Here is a 15,414-nt window from a genome sequence, read left to right as displayed (position 1 = left end):
TAGTTGCCACAAAAGCTTCTTGTTGTAGGTATTCATGTAGTCAAGGTATACAAGAGAAGGAATAAATGGTCAGTTTCTACATGGAAAGAGGTTAATAGTAAAGTATCTAAGCTATGTCTTCAAAGAAAAGTTTTCAGTGTATTGAATGAGATGGAAGAAGTTGTGAATAGTGAGGCAGATGACACGATTTCGGGTTGGCCAAAGCTAAAGGATTGTAAGGTATTTCAAGAGTCCCAATGGTCTTAAGCAATTAGACAACACAGTGACAAAATATTCTTCAACACAGTGACAAAATATTCTTGTGCTTTTCTGCATTGAAACATAAGAGTGGTTCAAATTTTTCCTACATGTTGATGGGCTTTGTGTAAGGGAGAGACTTCTAGGTGTCATTATGGATGGATCACTGTGGAACACCAGTCAAAGCAAATGAGATGTTAGGCTGCATTGTGGAGGCATATCTAGCAACTCCGTAAAGTTGAATGTTTCTGCATAAACCAAGGGTTCAACCCTTTTTCTATGTATCCTCCCCCAAACTACTGTGCTGACTTGTAACTTCTCAGAAAATTTCATTATGTACTCAGCAAGTTTCCTAATCTGTTCGGGAGTTAAAACTAAGTAGGTCCTTTAAGCTATTTAGTACCTACTATCAGCCTTTTTTGTGCCCAATAATCTCAGTAATTGAACACGCTCTTCAAACTTCCCATACAGTTAAAACTCACTGAAATTTTGTTCATGTTCTACATTTGAGTATTTGTTTAGGATTAGTGATCAGTTTTCCCTCTGCCTCTCTGCAGAGGCAGAAGGATGCAGTGGTGTACTACAGGGAATTCCATGGAGAGGTGCTCTTTCAAAGTGGCCAGCATCTCAACCAGACTGAGTGTCCCTGCTGTTTGATGGCATATGGGGCCACCATCTTTCCTGAGCAACAGTAGCTTTAGTCCTGTTGAGAACAAGGAGAGATGGTGGCCATTTTCAAAGGGGGCTTTAACTAATAACCATTAGAACATTCTGCAGCCTGCTCTGCCTAAATGACAGGGGTGGCCCTTATTATGTGCAGTTCAATGCTCCCTCCACTTAGTGATCCCTTTTTTTTGGTGTGTTTTTGGACTGAGCTAGAAAGAACTATCTACTCCTCAAGAGGTCTCTATTTTTTCTTTGTTCCCCCGATTTGGGGGGAATTCTTGGTAGGAGTTGGCATACTAAACCACACCTGCTTTAGTCAGAGTTCCCATTCATTCATAACAGCACGGTAATTGAGTAAGAAAACAGGAAGTCATACTTGCTTTTGAACTTGCTGCCAGGTATTTTCCCACTGAAGACATGCCTCATAATCCTCTATAATCTAGCTGCTGCAGAGACACTTCATTAGAGTATGTGGAAATAACTTTATGTATACGGATACATGTAAAATTAAGGTAAAATATTTACAGAGTTATATACACTTTAGCCAACATATTAGACTAATGTGCACCAATGCCCTTTTAAGACTTCATGCATTGCCAAAAAAAAAAAGTGGGAAGGGAATTGATGGTTTCAGTTGGGGGATGAACTGTAAAAATCCCATGTATGTAAGCTTAAATTCTAAAGTGCAGTTCTAGTCTGAAAACATTCTTGGAGTGTCACTTGGGGGGATTCTGTGTTTGCCTTTCAATTACTTCCAGGGCAAACATGCTCAGTTTTAAAACAAAAGGACATTTTTTTGAACTGCCAGCCATGCAAACTCAACCTGACATATGAATCCAGCTTTCTGTCTTATGATATGCAATAATAGATTATGCAGACCAGATTGTACCCTCAGTTACACCTGTGCATCTCAGTGTCTTTGCTGGAATTGCACAGGTGTAGCTCAGGGCACAGTTTAATCCTGTATTGGAAATTTAACAATTATGTTAGCCCATGACTGTGAACAGAATCTTGCTCTCACGTAGCGGTATTGGTTCTGCAGTATGAACAGGAGTAAAATATATAGTTTTATCACTGTAAAACAAGTGTATATGATGCCAAATGTTCACAGGGAGCAGATCTGTTGAGTTAACATGTTCAGTTTTTACATATTCCATATTTAACTGAAATTTAAAACTAAACAATTGAAAAAATAGTTCCTGCCTTACTTCAAAGACCTAATTTTGGAGTCCTGTTTCCTCTGTGAAAGTTGAGGATGATGCTGTTACCTATTGAAGTGGTGTAAGAAATCTCTATTCCCTGCACCACTAACGCTTTAAATCTTGCATTTGGGAACTTCAGATTGCATGTCTGACATTCCAGACTGGTAAAAGGTCTTAAGTATTTTAACTTCACACAGCCTCTTTACCTGCCATTCAAAGCAATACTGCAACATGGTGGATTCTAGGTTGCTACTTCAAAACAAATTCTACTAATATACCAATACTTACTTTCAGGATAGTGCACGTCCTGTGGGGAATGGTACAAGACCTAGAACCATAGCAAAACTGAATAGGGCAGAGGAGAAAGGGATTCAAGGGTGTACCTTAGGATTTCTGACTTTGATTGCAAGCTCTTTGGGGGGCAGGAACTGTTACCTTGTGTTTCTAGGATGCCTCACACAGTGGGAGCCTGGTCTCTGATTGGGCTCCTGGGGCAATACCATAATATAAAGAACTCTTAGAAGGGGGCTCAAGCTGCATATAAGGGGAAGAGAAAACTATTGGTTAAGAATTCTGCATTAGTAGAGGGTTGAGTCATGCAGATTTTAAGATATCTTTGTGCCCACTAGTTCTATACTTTTTCCATTTTAAGTTGTTGTTTGGCACTGGATTCTTTCTGTGGAATGTGTAAACTAAAATGCTAAAGATGGAACTTAAACCAGTTACTGCTCACATGTTTGAGTTTATCCTTGCCCCATAAACTTATTGTGTATGCTGTAAAGTATTTGGGGGTACTCTTTTGAAAGACACCATATACAAAAGAATGTGGTATGGTGGTATAGCTTCATCCTGCCCCAAGTGATTTTGTAGCTCAACAATGATGATTAAAATACAAAGCCAATCCCAAAATATTTGCCTAACAAGACTACATCATAAACACACCACAGGGGATAACATTAGGGGCAGGGGCAGCCTGCGGAAAGAAGGGGTGAATGTTCCAGGAACCATGTGAGAAAAGGACAAAAAGACAAGAACAGATCTGTAGTAGGAGTATTTTTAAAAAAAGAACATGGGAATGGGTTGGGCTGGGCTGGGCTAGTGGCAACTTAAAGTGGTGAGGGAGGAGAAAAGGATGACATAGGTCCCAAGGTTTCAGTTTCTCTGAGATAAGAGGAAAAAGTGTACCACCAGTAAGAGGAGACACTCAAGTAACTTACCTAGAACAAATGAAAAAGTCCACTTTGGTCTTGTCTACATATTTTCTGGATCGTACATGGCATATTAAATATAAAATTTAAAGAATTAGAGCAAAAATATAATGAAAATAGCCTTCCATACCCTGCATATTTAAATTAGGTTTTACCTTTTTATATCTAGAAAGGATAAAAGTATGTTCCATTCAAAGAACTCAAGGAGAGGAGCAATGATGGTGTTTACCATTAGTGTACACTAAGGGTCCTCAAAAAGAAAAGGAGTACTTGTGACTAACACGGCTGCTACTCTGAAACCTGTCACTAAGGTCCCTTACTTAGAGCCCTGCGCGGATAGAAATTTGTATCCACATCCTAGCCGCAATCCACAAAAATGATCTGCAGATATCTGCCTGTGAAGATACATATGGATATAAAGCAGATATCCATGTATTTGCAGACTCTACCTATACTCCCTTTCACGCACAAATGTACCCTAGTTACCGTTCGCATTAATGGGAACTGTTAATCCACCAAGGTGAAAATATATTCCTAAAACTATAATGAACAGTGCTAATGTGCACTCATTCTCAATCTAAGTATCTTTTAGCTGGTTCTGGAAAAAATTTAGTCCCCTCTTCCATCCCCTTTGGAAATACCAGTAAGGCTTAATTCACATTCTGGAATGACTAGCTGAAACAATGCTGCAACATTTAAATTATTATATTTTGCCAGCAGCGTGAAATATAGTTCCTATTTCTATGATGGTTTTCTTAAGTAGGTGGTAAAAATGGATCTCATGTATCCTAGTTGTATAACATTTTGACTTTTTTTAAAAAAAAAGTTTGCTCAGTAAGAAAATGTTTTGTATGTGTGGTTTTTCCCCCTTAGGTGTAAACTGGCAGTTTCAAATCACATATATCTAAAACCTAAGTTTGTCAGACAGTGAATAGGGAGTCAAATGGAGGTACTGGATGCTAATGGCAGATGGCTGTTAAGTAGATGAATAGACAGACCTCAAGGAAGATACTATAATTGGAGAGGAGACATGCAAATAGATTCTCTTGTAAGCAGAATTGTATGGAAAGTACTTACAATGATCAGCTTTGAAAAAGAGAATTTTGTACAATGCAGCTTCTTTCCAATAAGTTTTTATTTGACCTAGGATAGGTTTTTAGCAATGTATAAAAACTTGACCACCTCTAATAATTTCTTTGCAGGAGAGTAATAAATATATCATATCTAGTGACACCAGAGCACAACTTAGATTTCTTGAGAAACTGGATCACATGGAAAAACAGAGAAAGGATGAAGAGGAACGAGAAATGCTTTTACGAGCAGCCAAGGTAAGAAACATCTTATTGTTGGCCACCCAAAAAAATAACTGTCTTTTGAACACCAGACATTCAGTGATGCCTGTCTCATTATATTAAACTTCTCAATCTCTGATTTTGCTATTATAACATGTAAGTATATGTTAGCATGGCCTATGCCATGCAGAAAAGGTGTTCTTATTGGGTTTTTGCTTCTCTTAGAGATGGATGTTTAGCTCACGTGCAAGCCATGGGGTAAATCTCTGTTGCCATCTCCCTGCATATCTACTGTCCAGTCCACTAGGTCTCCATTTGTTTTTTTGGCGCTAAAAGTGAGGAGTCCTAATCTTCCAGAAATAAATGCAAAACCAAAATATGCTCATCAAACATAGTATGATGATTGTTGATACAGAAATAAAAATAAATCTTTATTCCTTAAAGTTGAAAGCTTGTTACTTAAAGGCCATGTTTTGGTGCATTCAGTCCTGCTGGTAAACATAAAACCATATTTATTCTGTATTCTTAATCTGACCTTCTGTCTTTGTTTCTGGATCCAATTTGCTTGCCTTTGTCAATATTCTACATGGTGCCTCGTCAAAATGTTTGTCCCCACTGTTTCTGCTGGTGCTCTAGAGGTGTGATGCTTGGCAAGCTGTGTGTGTTGCAATCCAGTCAGTCCAATATGTGACCCACTTCTGGCCTCTGCTCTATTGGTTAAAATTGTTGGCTGAGCATAAACAAAACATGTAAATGCTGCACTACTGAGTGTGACTGTATGGTCTTGGCTCAGTTTGATTAAGTGTGTGTGTTTGTTTTTTAAGAACTGATAAAAGTCTGGGGCCCATATTCTAGAATCACTTGGGTGGGTATGGAATCTTGATTTACAAGGATCTCACTGTACTTAAACAAGAACAATTGCTTCTTCTCTACTTCCTGTCCTTTTAAGTGTCTGCTGCTGACATGAACAACATCATGCCTAGACTGGACCTGACTGACAGCGTTAGCATCATTTTCAGTTTAAGCTTCCTCCAGGCTAGAACAGAGGCAGCCAGGCCCAGATGAAGAGGAGGGAGGCTTGGGGGAGGAGGGAGAAGCCAATCTGGATTGAGGCGTTCACCCCTGGAGCTAAGACATTCAATCACAAGAGAAAATTGTCACTTATTAAATATTTAACGGATGCTGCGGTGTTTAGATGCTAGTAATTTGTTAAATTTTTCTCTTCCTTTAATAGAGTCGTTCCAATAAAGAAGATCCAGAACAGCTGCGATTAAAGCAGAAAGCTAAAGAGGTAGGACTTTCAAGTTACCATGTTTGCCTTTGTGTTTTGAGGAAAGGTTGGCAGCCCTCCCCTGGCAATTAGGTCAGGGTTTATTTTGCTGTTGCATAGCATTTGCAGGGGCCTTGGGGAAGGACAGGAACTGCTGCAGGCAAGGGCAGTACTTTAAATGAGGTCAATGAATTATGAGCTCTTTTTACCATTTAATTTTCATAGTTTAGGCCTGTCTAGAAATGGTTCTTTGTAAACTACAGCCATACACTTAGTAGGAATATAATGTGGGATTAGAGGGGGAAAAAAAAGAAACTTTGAGATTTAGCATCTGGGACTGTACAATAGGCTACATTTTTCCAGGGTAATTGTTCGTTTTGTAAATCTGATACTGCTTATAATTCTTTGGCTGGGAGGCGGTACTGGGATTTAGTTTTAAATGGAAAACGCCTCTGGCTTTTAATTTTCTGGGCCCAGCAGTTTTCTGTTCTGGAATGGAGCCCTTGTTTCACACAGTTCATGTTTCGCTGCAGGGGTTTTAGTTTATAGCTTAGACTGGTTAAGCTTTTACTCCCAGAGGCCTCTGCATAGCAACTGTAGAAATCAACAAATAAGTTCATTTATGTCTGCAGCCTCCTCTCAGTAGCTGACTTTTTACATTTCCCAATATCCATTTCCTGACTCTTCTAGCCTGAGAGAAAAAAGCTCCACTAATTGGAGCTTATTTTAATTGAGCCTTAATATTGGATCTCACTGGAGTTGCCCCCAGAGCTACTGGGAACAGAATGAAATGAAAGTACCTAAGGTTGGGGGGAGGGGAGGGAGCGTGTGTGTGTGTGTGTGTGTGTGTGTGTGTGTGTGTGAAATTTTTCACTTGACCTACAGATTCTTTTCCCTGCTGAATAAATCATCAAGCCTGTTCACATTTCTGATTAAGGATCTGACAGCAGATGATAATAAAGACAATTGAGGTGTGAGACGTGTGATACAGAGCTGAAGAAATTGGTTTCTATAGTTACATGACTGATTTCATGCAATTTTTAAGGATCTTTGTGCTAAATGAGAGTGATTTTTCTGAGCAACCTTTTTCTTTAACTGTGCCTTTTGAACTATGAAATTTGTTGTTGCTTAACATTGCTGCACTTGGCTCCTAGGTGCCAGCAGCACTAGCAGGTTATTTATGAACGCTTTAAAGGTCCTTATTGTTTGGATTCATGTAGGAGCTGAGGCAAAACAAATGGAAATCCAGTAAAATAGTCCTAAAATCAATGTTCTGGATTTCCACCAAAGTAGAAAGAGAAATATATAAAATGAGAGAAGGGAGGAAGGGCAGAAGGGAGAACTTGCTTTTATTATGTGGGTTTTTTTCATCTTGTGCTAAAAATATTGTCAAGCTTACAATTTGCAAGTGGGAGTGTTGCCTAAATACTCTCTCCAAATTGATTCTCATGTCACTGAGATTGCAGCAAATGTACCTCTTCAAATGTTTGTGTGGTTGCATCCTGATTTCCATTATCTATCTTTTGTAGATAACTTCTAGCACATAGTGCTTTATTGGTTTTTAGGGAGACTTTAATGCAGCATTGCAACCTAAAGTACCCTGTATGTAAGAAATTTATATAGTTCCTGGCCTCCTTTCCTTCAAACAATGTTGTACAAGAACCTGTAAATCCTAAACTACAATAGGAAATTGGAATCTAAGAAATTAGATTGCATTATTAGTCCTAAATATTTTGTTAAGTCATTTTAGAGAGAGAACTGATCAGTAAACCAGCAAGAAGGCACGTTGGTGGAGAAGACACTCCACCTGAATTTAGTGTTCAGCCCTTCCTTAATTTGAGTTCATGTCCTTTAGACCTCTCCTTTGTATTAGTTTAAACAGCCTTTGTACCATCTGTCCCATATTTCCATCAAATTTGTACACCCCACTGAATGCTCCTTCTAATTACCTCTCCATCAAAAGAATCCAGGGATAGGTTTGCCTTTGAATAATAGAGATCTTTGCATCAGTATGTGATTCTCTTTGCCTGCTGCTCTATCATTTCAATGTCCTTTTAAAGAATGAGTTAAGTAGAGCTTCATAAGATTCCAAATGTAGCTTGCTAATGCAACCTAATGAGGTAGGATATTTTTCTCTTAACAGTTCCATTCTGGGGCTGAGAGTTGCATTGAGCCCAAATCCAACTGGTCCGTTCTGACACTTCTTCACTGAAAGCTTGAAGAGGGCTGAATGTTTGCATATATATATTTTTTTTTATGCAAACACAAATGGAATCTAAGAGCAGGGAGAAATCAACAAATATCCTATGGTACTGACAGGTTTTTTTTGTGGTAATTCAGGATTAAAATTTGAAAAGGCTCATTATCTCCAAGACAGCCTTTTTGCCTGTCAAACCCTGAGTGAAGCCTGACCCCAAACACATGAGCATCTGTGGGGCTGTGGGCAAGGATACTGTTGTTTCCAGGTCAGTCTTTCCAATAAGGAGAAGTCATGGTGGCTACCCAGAACTGTTCACAGCAGGAGCAATTCCTAGGTCTCTGGATCACAGATAACCATTAAAAAGCTGAAGTTTGTAATAGAAGGTGTCCTGCAGGAAAAAACCCTGCAGCATTGGAAGCCTTCAACATTCCTTTTAAGCAGTAAGAAGAGCAATGCCCCTCTGCCATGTACATTGGCCAAACCAGACAGTCTGTATGCAAAAGAATAAATGGACACAAATCTGACATCAGGAATTATAACACTCAAAAACCATTAGGAGAACACTTCAACCTCTCTGGCCACTCAGTAAAAGATTTAAAGGTGGCAATTTTGCAACAGAAAAGCTTCAGAAACAGACTCCAATGAGAAACTTCTGAGCTTGAATTCATATACAAACTAGATACCATTAACTTGGGTTTGAAACTATTTCCCCATGTTAAGTATCCTCACACCACCTTCTCAGCTGTCTAAATGGGCCATCTTGATTATCACTACAAAAGTTTTTTCTCCTGCTGATAATAGCTTATCTTAATTAGCCTCTTACTCCACCTTTTCATATTCTCTGTGTGTGTGTGTGTATATATATATCTTCTTACTATATGTGCCATTCTATGCATCCGATGAAGTGGGCTGTAGCCCACGAAAGCTTATGCTCAGATAAATTTGTTAGTCTCTAAGGTGCCACAAGTACTCCTTTTCTTTTTGCGGATACAGGCTAACACAGCTGCTACTCTGAAACCTTTTAAGCAGTGTTTCCTGAAGAGTGGGGTGCAAAAGACCAGCAGGGTGAGGAGGGGCAGGGAACAGACAGACCTTTCAATTGTTCTCCAGAGTTTCAGCTTTCAGTTAGGGCACCTTTTTTTTTTTAAACTGTTGTGGAGGCAGAGACATCTTTTAAATTGGGAGCTCTTGCCAATGTTTCCAGAGAACCTGAAACAGTAGCACTGAGATGTGTACTGCCCTAAATTTCAAAGGGGAATGCTAACTTGGATGTCAGTGATTCTTTAAATGTCAAGTGTTTTAACTATTTACTGCTCATCCAAGCATGGAAGAAAGGAGGAAGGATCAAACCATGAAGAGCTACAAAATAAAAATGGAAGGGCGTAAAAAATACAGCTCAATTTCCTTCCATTAAAGGTCTAAACCGTGGGTGGTAAGCCTCTAACACACGAGGGATTTGAAAATGAGACTAGCCATGCAACCCATCCTGAAGGGGGGTTCAGTTTTCCCAAAGGTTGGTAAACCATTTGTAGAGGACTGGACTTAAGAACTTTGATTTTGGAAGCCTTAGAAATGGAGACATAATAAAAGACTTTGTCAAACAATTTAGACACATGGGCCAAGACTTTCAAAATGGCCAGTCACTTTGGGTACTTCAGTTTTTGATGCTTAACTTGAGGCACCTTAAGGAGCCCTATTTTTTTAAGGAAGTACTCAGCACCAGTCCAACTGAAAAATCACACTCTTTTTAATGTGACAGAAGTTGGGTACCCAAAATAGCTAGGTTTCAGAGTAGCAGCCGTGTTAGTCTGTATTCGCAAAAAGAAAAGGAGTACTTGTGGCACCTTAGAGAGTAACCAATTTATTTGAGCATAAGGTTTCGTGAGCTACAGCTCACTTCATCGGATGCATAAAGTGGAAAATACAGTGAGGAGATTTATATACACACAGACCATGAAAAAATGAGTGTTTATCATACACACTGTAAGGAGAGTGATCACTTAAGATGAGCTATTACCAGCAGGAGAGTGGGGTGGGGGGAGAGAAAACCTTTTGAAGTGATAATCAAGGTGGGCCATTTCCAGCACGTTTCCAGGAGTTAACAAGAATGTCTGAGGAAAGGGGGAGGGAAAGAGGAATAAACAAGGGGAAATAGTTTTACTTTGTATAATGACTCAACCACTCCCAGTCTCTATTCAAGCCTAAGTTAATTGTATCCAATTTACAAATTAATTCCAATTTAGCAGTCTCTCGTTGGAGTCTGTTTTCAAAGTTTTTTTGTTGAAGAATAGTCACTTTTAGATCAGAAATCGAGTGACCAGAGAGATTGAAGTGTTCTCCGACTGGTTTATAAATGTTATAATTCTTGACATCTGATTTGTGTCCATTTATTCTTTTACGTAGAGACTGTCCAGTTTGACCAATGTACATGGCAGAGGGGCATTGCTGGCACACGATGGCATATATCACATTGGTAGATGTGCAGGTGAACGAGCCTCTGATAGTGTGGCTGATGTTATTAGGCCCTGTGAGGCTGTCCCCTGAATAGATATGTGGGCATGGCATGGCCCCACAGTATGCCAACATTTTTATGGCTGACTTAGAACAACGCTTCCTCAGCTCTCGTCCTCTAATGCCCCTACTCTACTTGCGCTATATTGATGACATCTTCATCATTTGGACCCATGGAAAAGAAGCCCTTGAGGAATTCCACCATGATTTCAACAATTTCCATCCCACCATCAACCTCAGCCTGGACCAGTCCACACAAGAGACCACTTCCTGGACACTATTGTGCTAATAAGCGATGGTCACATAAACACCACTCTATATCGGAAACCTACTGACCGCTATTCCTACCTACATGCCTCCAGCTTTCACCCTGACCACACCACACGATCCATTGTCTACAGCCAAGCTCTACGATACAAATGCATTTGCTCCAACCCCTCAGACAGAGACAAACACCTACAAGATCTCTATCAAGCATTCTTACAACTACAATACCCACCTGCTGAAGTGAAGAAACAGATTGACAGAGCCAGAAGAGTACCCAGAAGTCACCTACTACAGGACAGGCCCAACAAAGAAAATAGCAGAATGCCACTAGCCGTCACCTTCAGCGCCCAACTAAAATCTCTCCAACGCATTAGCAAGGATCTACAACCTATCCTGAAGGACGGCCCATCGCTCTCTCAAATCTTGGGAGACAGGCCAGTCCTTGCCTACAGACAGCCCCCCAACCTGAAGCAAATACTCACCAGCAGCCACACAACAGAACCACTAACCCAGGAACCTATCCTTGCAACAAAGCCGTTTTGCCAGCTGTGCCCACATATATCTATTCAGGGGACACCATCATAAGGCCTAATCACACCAGCCACACTATCAGAGGATCATATCCCCCCCCCCCTCCACCCCCACCTCCCGTTCCTCAGACGTTCTTGTTAACTCCTGGAAATATGCTAGAAATGGCCCACCTTGATTATCACTTCAAAAGGTTTTCTCTCCCCCCACCCCACTTTCCTGCTGGTAATAGCTTATCTTAAGTGATCACTCTCCTTACAGTGTGTATGATAAACACCCATTTTTTCGTGGTCTGTGTATATAAATCTCCTCACTGTATTTTCCACTTTATGCATCCGATGAAGTAAGCTGTAGCTCACGAAAGCTTATGCTCAAATAAATTGGTTAGTCTCTAAGGTGTCACAAGTACTCCTTTTCTTTTTCCAAAATAGCTAGTCACTTTTGACCATCTTGGCCACAGTGTCTGTATTTCATAAATGACATGTCTCCTGTTATAAACAATGTATAAGTCTACAGTTTAGTGATGGGTATTTTTAGTAAGTCATGGACGGGTCATGGGCCATAAACAAATTTATGGCCCTGTGACCAGTCCATGACTTGTACTATATACCCCTGACTAAATCTTAGCTGGGGTGGAGGGGTGCTGCTCTGGCGGCCACTCCAGTAGCGGTTGGTGTGGTTGTCCCCGGGGCCAGCTGCTTGGGTGGCCCTGGGTCAGCCACACATCACAGAGCCCTAACAATGTATCATACTTCTGCTTTGCACTCTTCATTCATTAAACGCTACCCCTCCCATTTTTTCTCCTCTTACCACCCTCAATTCTGTCCTCCCCTTCTAGACAGTTGCATTGCAGCCTCCTCTTTGTTTTATATAATACCAACCTGCTGCCTTTCTGTAAACTTATACCTGCCATCTGCCCATTATTCTAGGGATTGCTAATTGTGGAGGGAGGGGGTGTGTCTTAACTTTTTTGTCACAGTGGTCTTGCACTTATTGGCGGATTTGCTCACCTTAGAGCTTCATGGCAGCCCTCAGTTTGGCCATTTTCGTCAACCCAGTGTCTGACCAGGAGTTGGGAGGTTTGGGGGATCCCGGGCCCGCCCTCTACTCCGGGTTCCAGCCCAGGACCCTGTGGAATGCGGCTGTCTAGAGTGCCTCCTGGAACAGCTGTGCGACAGCTACAACTCCCTGGGCTACTTCCCCATGGCCTCCTCCCAACACCTTCTTTATCCTCATCATAGGACCTTCCTCCTGGTGTCTGATAATGCTTGGACTCTTCAGTCCTCCAACAATATGCGTTCTCACTCTGAGCTCCTAGCACCGCTTGCTCCCAGCTCTTTACACGTGCACCACAAACTTTTTAAACCCAGGTGCCGTGATTAGCCTGCCTTAATTGATTCTAGCAGCTTCTTGATTTGCTGCAGGTGTTCTAATCAGCCTGTCTGTCTTAATCATCTCCAGAAAGTTCCTGTTTGTTCTTGAACCTTCCCTGTTACCTTACACAGGGAAAAGGGACCTACTTAGCCTGGGGCTAATATATCTGCCTTCTATTACTCTCCTGTAGCCAAGCGGCCCGACCCTGTCACAAGACATATAAATTCAGGGTTAGCGCTCATCCAACAGCTGGCTGCAACATTTTTGTAAAACTGTTTTATTGTAAGTGCATCCAGAGACTTGGGCAATGGACATATGCTTTTGTAAAGAGATTATAAATAATTTCCCTGATCTTTTCGGTCTAACCTCACTCCTCAATCTTCTGTACATTAACAGCCACCTATTTGCCCCTGTTCTGTCTACCTAGTCCACACTAAATTTGAATCTTTATTTACTTCCCTGCTTCACTCAAATCTGTCAGCAAATTATCACCTACAGAAAGTACGCATTCCTTTCTAGACTGCTATTGGGCACGCCTCAAGCTATTCCTTTATCCATTCAAGAATTTTGTGCTTTCTACTATACTTACTAACCTTCTATGTTAGTATTTTGTGTAATAGCATTCCCAAAGCTTGGGTAAATTGTTCATGGCTTTCCCTCTCATCTGTTATTTCAGGCTTATGGGATATAAACCTCCTTTTTGTGAATCTGTGATGCTTGTTCTTTGAACCTTAACATTCTAGTTATTTTCTGGCACTCCCCATTCTATTCTAGTTTAATTTTTTAGTTTAACTATTTAGTTTTCACTTTAGGGGGGGGAAAAAAGTTTATGTGCAAGTAACTTTGTATCTTCCCCAGATAGCGTATGTTCTTAAATATCAGTGTGCTGACTTGTCTCTAGTCCGCTAACGCCTTCTATTCCAGTATGACTTAAATAGATGTACTAGGAGTAGGAATATAATATGGGATGAGCAAGCATGAGCTGCACGTGAACGGAAAATTCCAGCGGATTTGTCGTATGTGGTGCTCATTGTGCATCTGAATCTAAAATAGCATCTTTCAAGCTTCCCTTTCTCTCACCTCTTTTCTGAAATCTTGTGTGTGCGCCATGGGACCTTGGAAACTGTATTTTTTTAATTCAGGGGTTCTGCTTTTAATAGTATGTCCCACATTTTAGTGTCTCGGGGGCCATCTCTCCGGCATTTGTGTTTGCATGGACTGTCTCCTCACCCTGTTTGGTTCAACCTAAAATCACTGTGGCAGCTACTGCACCTTTTTCAGAGAAATGGTGGTAGGAGAAGATCTAATTTATTTTAGCAGTTACTAATATTTGCATGTGTCATAGTTTCAAAACTAGTCTCACTGTATTTCCACTTCCCTTCTGGAGCTCTGTTCCTTTTATCCTCACCCCACCCCTTGCTCTACAGATACTCTGGTTATCTGTTCCCCTTCTACAGATTCATTCCTCCCATTTAAAAAAAAGGTTTCCCAGTTTCCTGATTATCTTCCCTGCTCCATGGTTTTCCTCTTCCCATGCACGTATTGCCCTGTTTTTTAGTTCTCTGTTCTTCCATGCATTCCTTTTCCCAGTGGTGACTCTAGTCCTCAAGGTAGCTCATATTTCCTCTTCACTGCCACCTCTTATGTAGTAGTAACCTGTGGAAGAGGCAGATAGGAGCTGGAAACAAGTTGAAGACATCACAATCATAGAATATCAGAGTTGGAAGGGACGTCAGGAGGTCACCTAGTCCCACCCCCTGCTCAAAGCAGGACCAATCCCCAACTAAATCATCCCACCCAGGGCTTTGTCAAGCCTGACCTTAAAAACCTCAAAGAAGGAGATTCCACCACCTCCCTAGGTAATGCATTCCAGTGCTTCACCACCCTCCTAGTGAAAATCTTTCTTAATATCCAACCAAAACCTCCCCCACTGCAACTTGAGACCATTACTCCTCGTTCTGTCATCTGCTACCACTGAGAACAGTCTAGAGCCATCCTCTTTGGAACCCCCTTTCAGGTAGTTGAAAGCAGCTATCAAATCCCGCCTCATTCTTCTCTTCTGCAGACTAAACAATCCCAGTTCCCTCAGCCTCTCCTCATAAGTCATGTGTTCCAGTCCCCTAATCATTTTTGTTGCCTTCCCCTGGACATTTTCCAGTTTTTCCACATCCTTCTTGTAATGTGGGGCCCAAAACTAGACACAGTACTCCAGATGAGGCCTCACCAATCTGAAATAGAGGGGAACCATCACGTCCCTCGATCTGCTGGCAGTGCCCCTACTTATATATCCCAAAATGCCATTGGCCTTCTTGGCAACAGCTGCACACTGTTGACTCCTATCCAGCTTCTCATCCACTGTAACCCCAAGGTCCTTTTCTGCAGAACTGCTGCCTAGCCATTCGGTCCCTAGTCTGTAGCGTGCATGGGATTCTTCCGTCCTAAGTGCAGGACTCTGCACTTGTCCTTGTTGAACCTCATTAGATTTCTTTTGGCCCAATCCTCTAATTTGTCTAGGTCCCTCTGTATCCTATCCCTACCCTCCAGCATATCTACCTCTCCTCCAGTTTAGTGTCATCTGCAGACTTGCTGAAGGTGCAATCCACACCATCCTCCAGAACATTAAGGAAGATGCTGAACAAAACTGGCCCCAGGACTGACC

At 41.2% G+C, this 15,414-nt stretch overlaps 1 protein-coding gene across 3 annotated transcripts in view; it reads left to right on the top strand.

Moving 5' to 3' along the window:
• The window catches only part of TAF4B (TATA-box binding protein associated factor 4b), a 176,607-nt gene that overhangs the window by 61,995 nt on the left and 99,198 nt on the right, over positions 1-15,414 (top strand). For all 3 annotated transcript variants that reach the window (XR_012157235.1, XR_012157234.1, XM_073331341.1), the window contains exons 12-13: positions 4,516-4,641; positions 5,840-5,896. Coding sequence is in view for 1 of the 3 variants with exons in the window: in XM_073331341.1 (XP_073187442.1) it covers positions 4,516-4,641; positions 5,840-5,896 (183 nt within the window). In the remaining 2 variants the exon portion in view is untranslated. The remainder of the gene's footprint in view (positions 1-4,515; positions 4,642-5,839; positions 5,897-15,414) is intronic.

This window comes from Lepidochelys kempii, chromosome 2 (assembly GCF_965140265.1).
Source record: "Lepidochelys kempii isolate rLepKem1 chromosome 2, rLepKem1.hap2, whole genome shotgun sequence".
In the NCBI taxonomy this organism is placed as follows: domain Eukaryota; kingdom Metazoa; phylum Chordata; order Testudines; family Cheloniidae; genus Lepidochelys; species Lepidochelys kempii.
The sequence above is the reverse complement of the archived record's forward strand: the minus strand, read 5'-3'. Positions and strand labels throughout refer to the sequence as shown.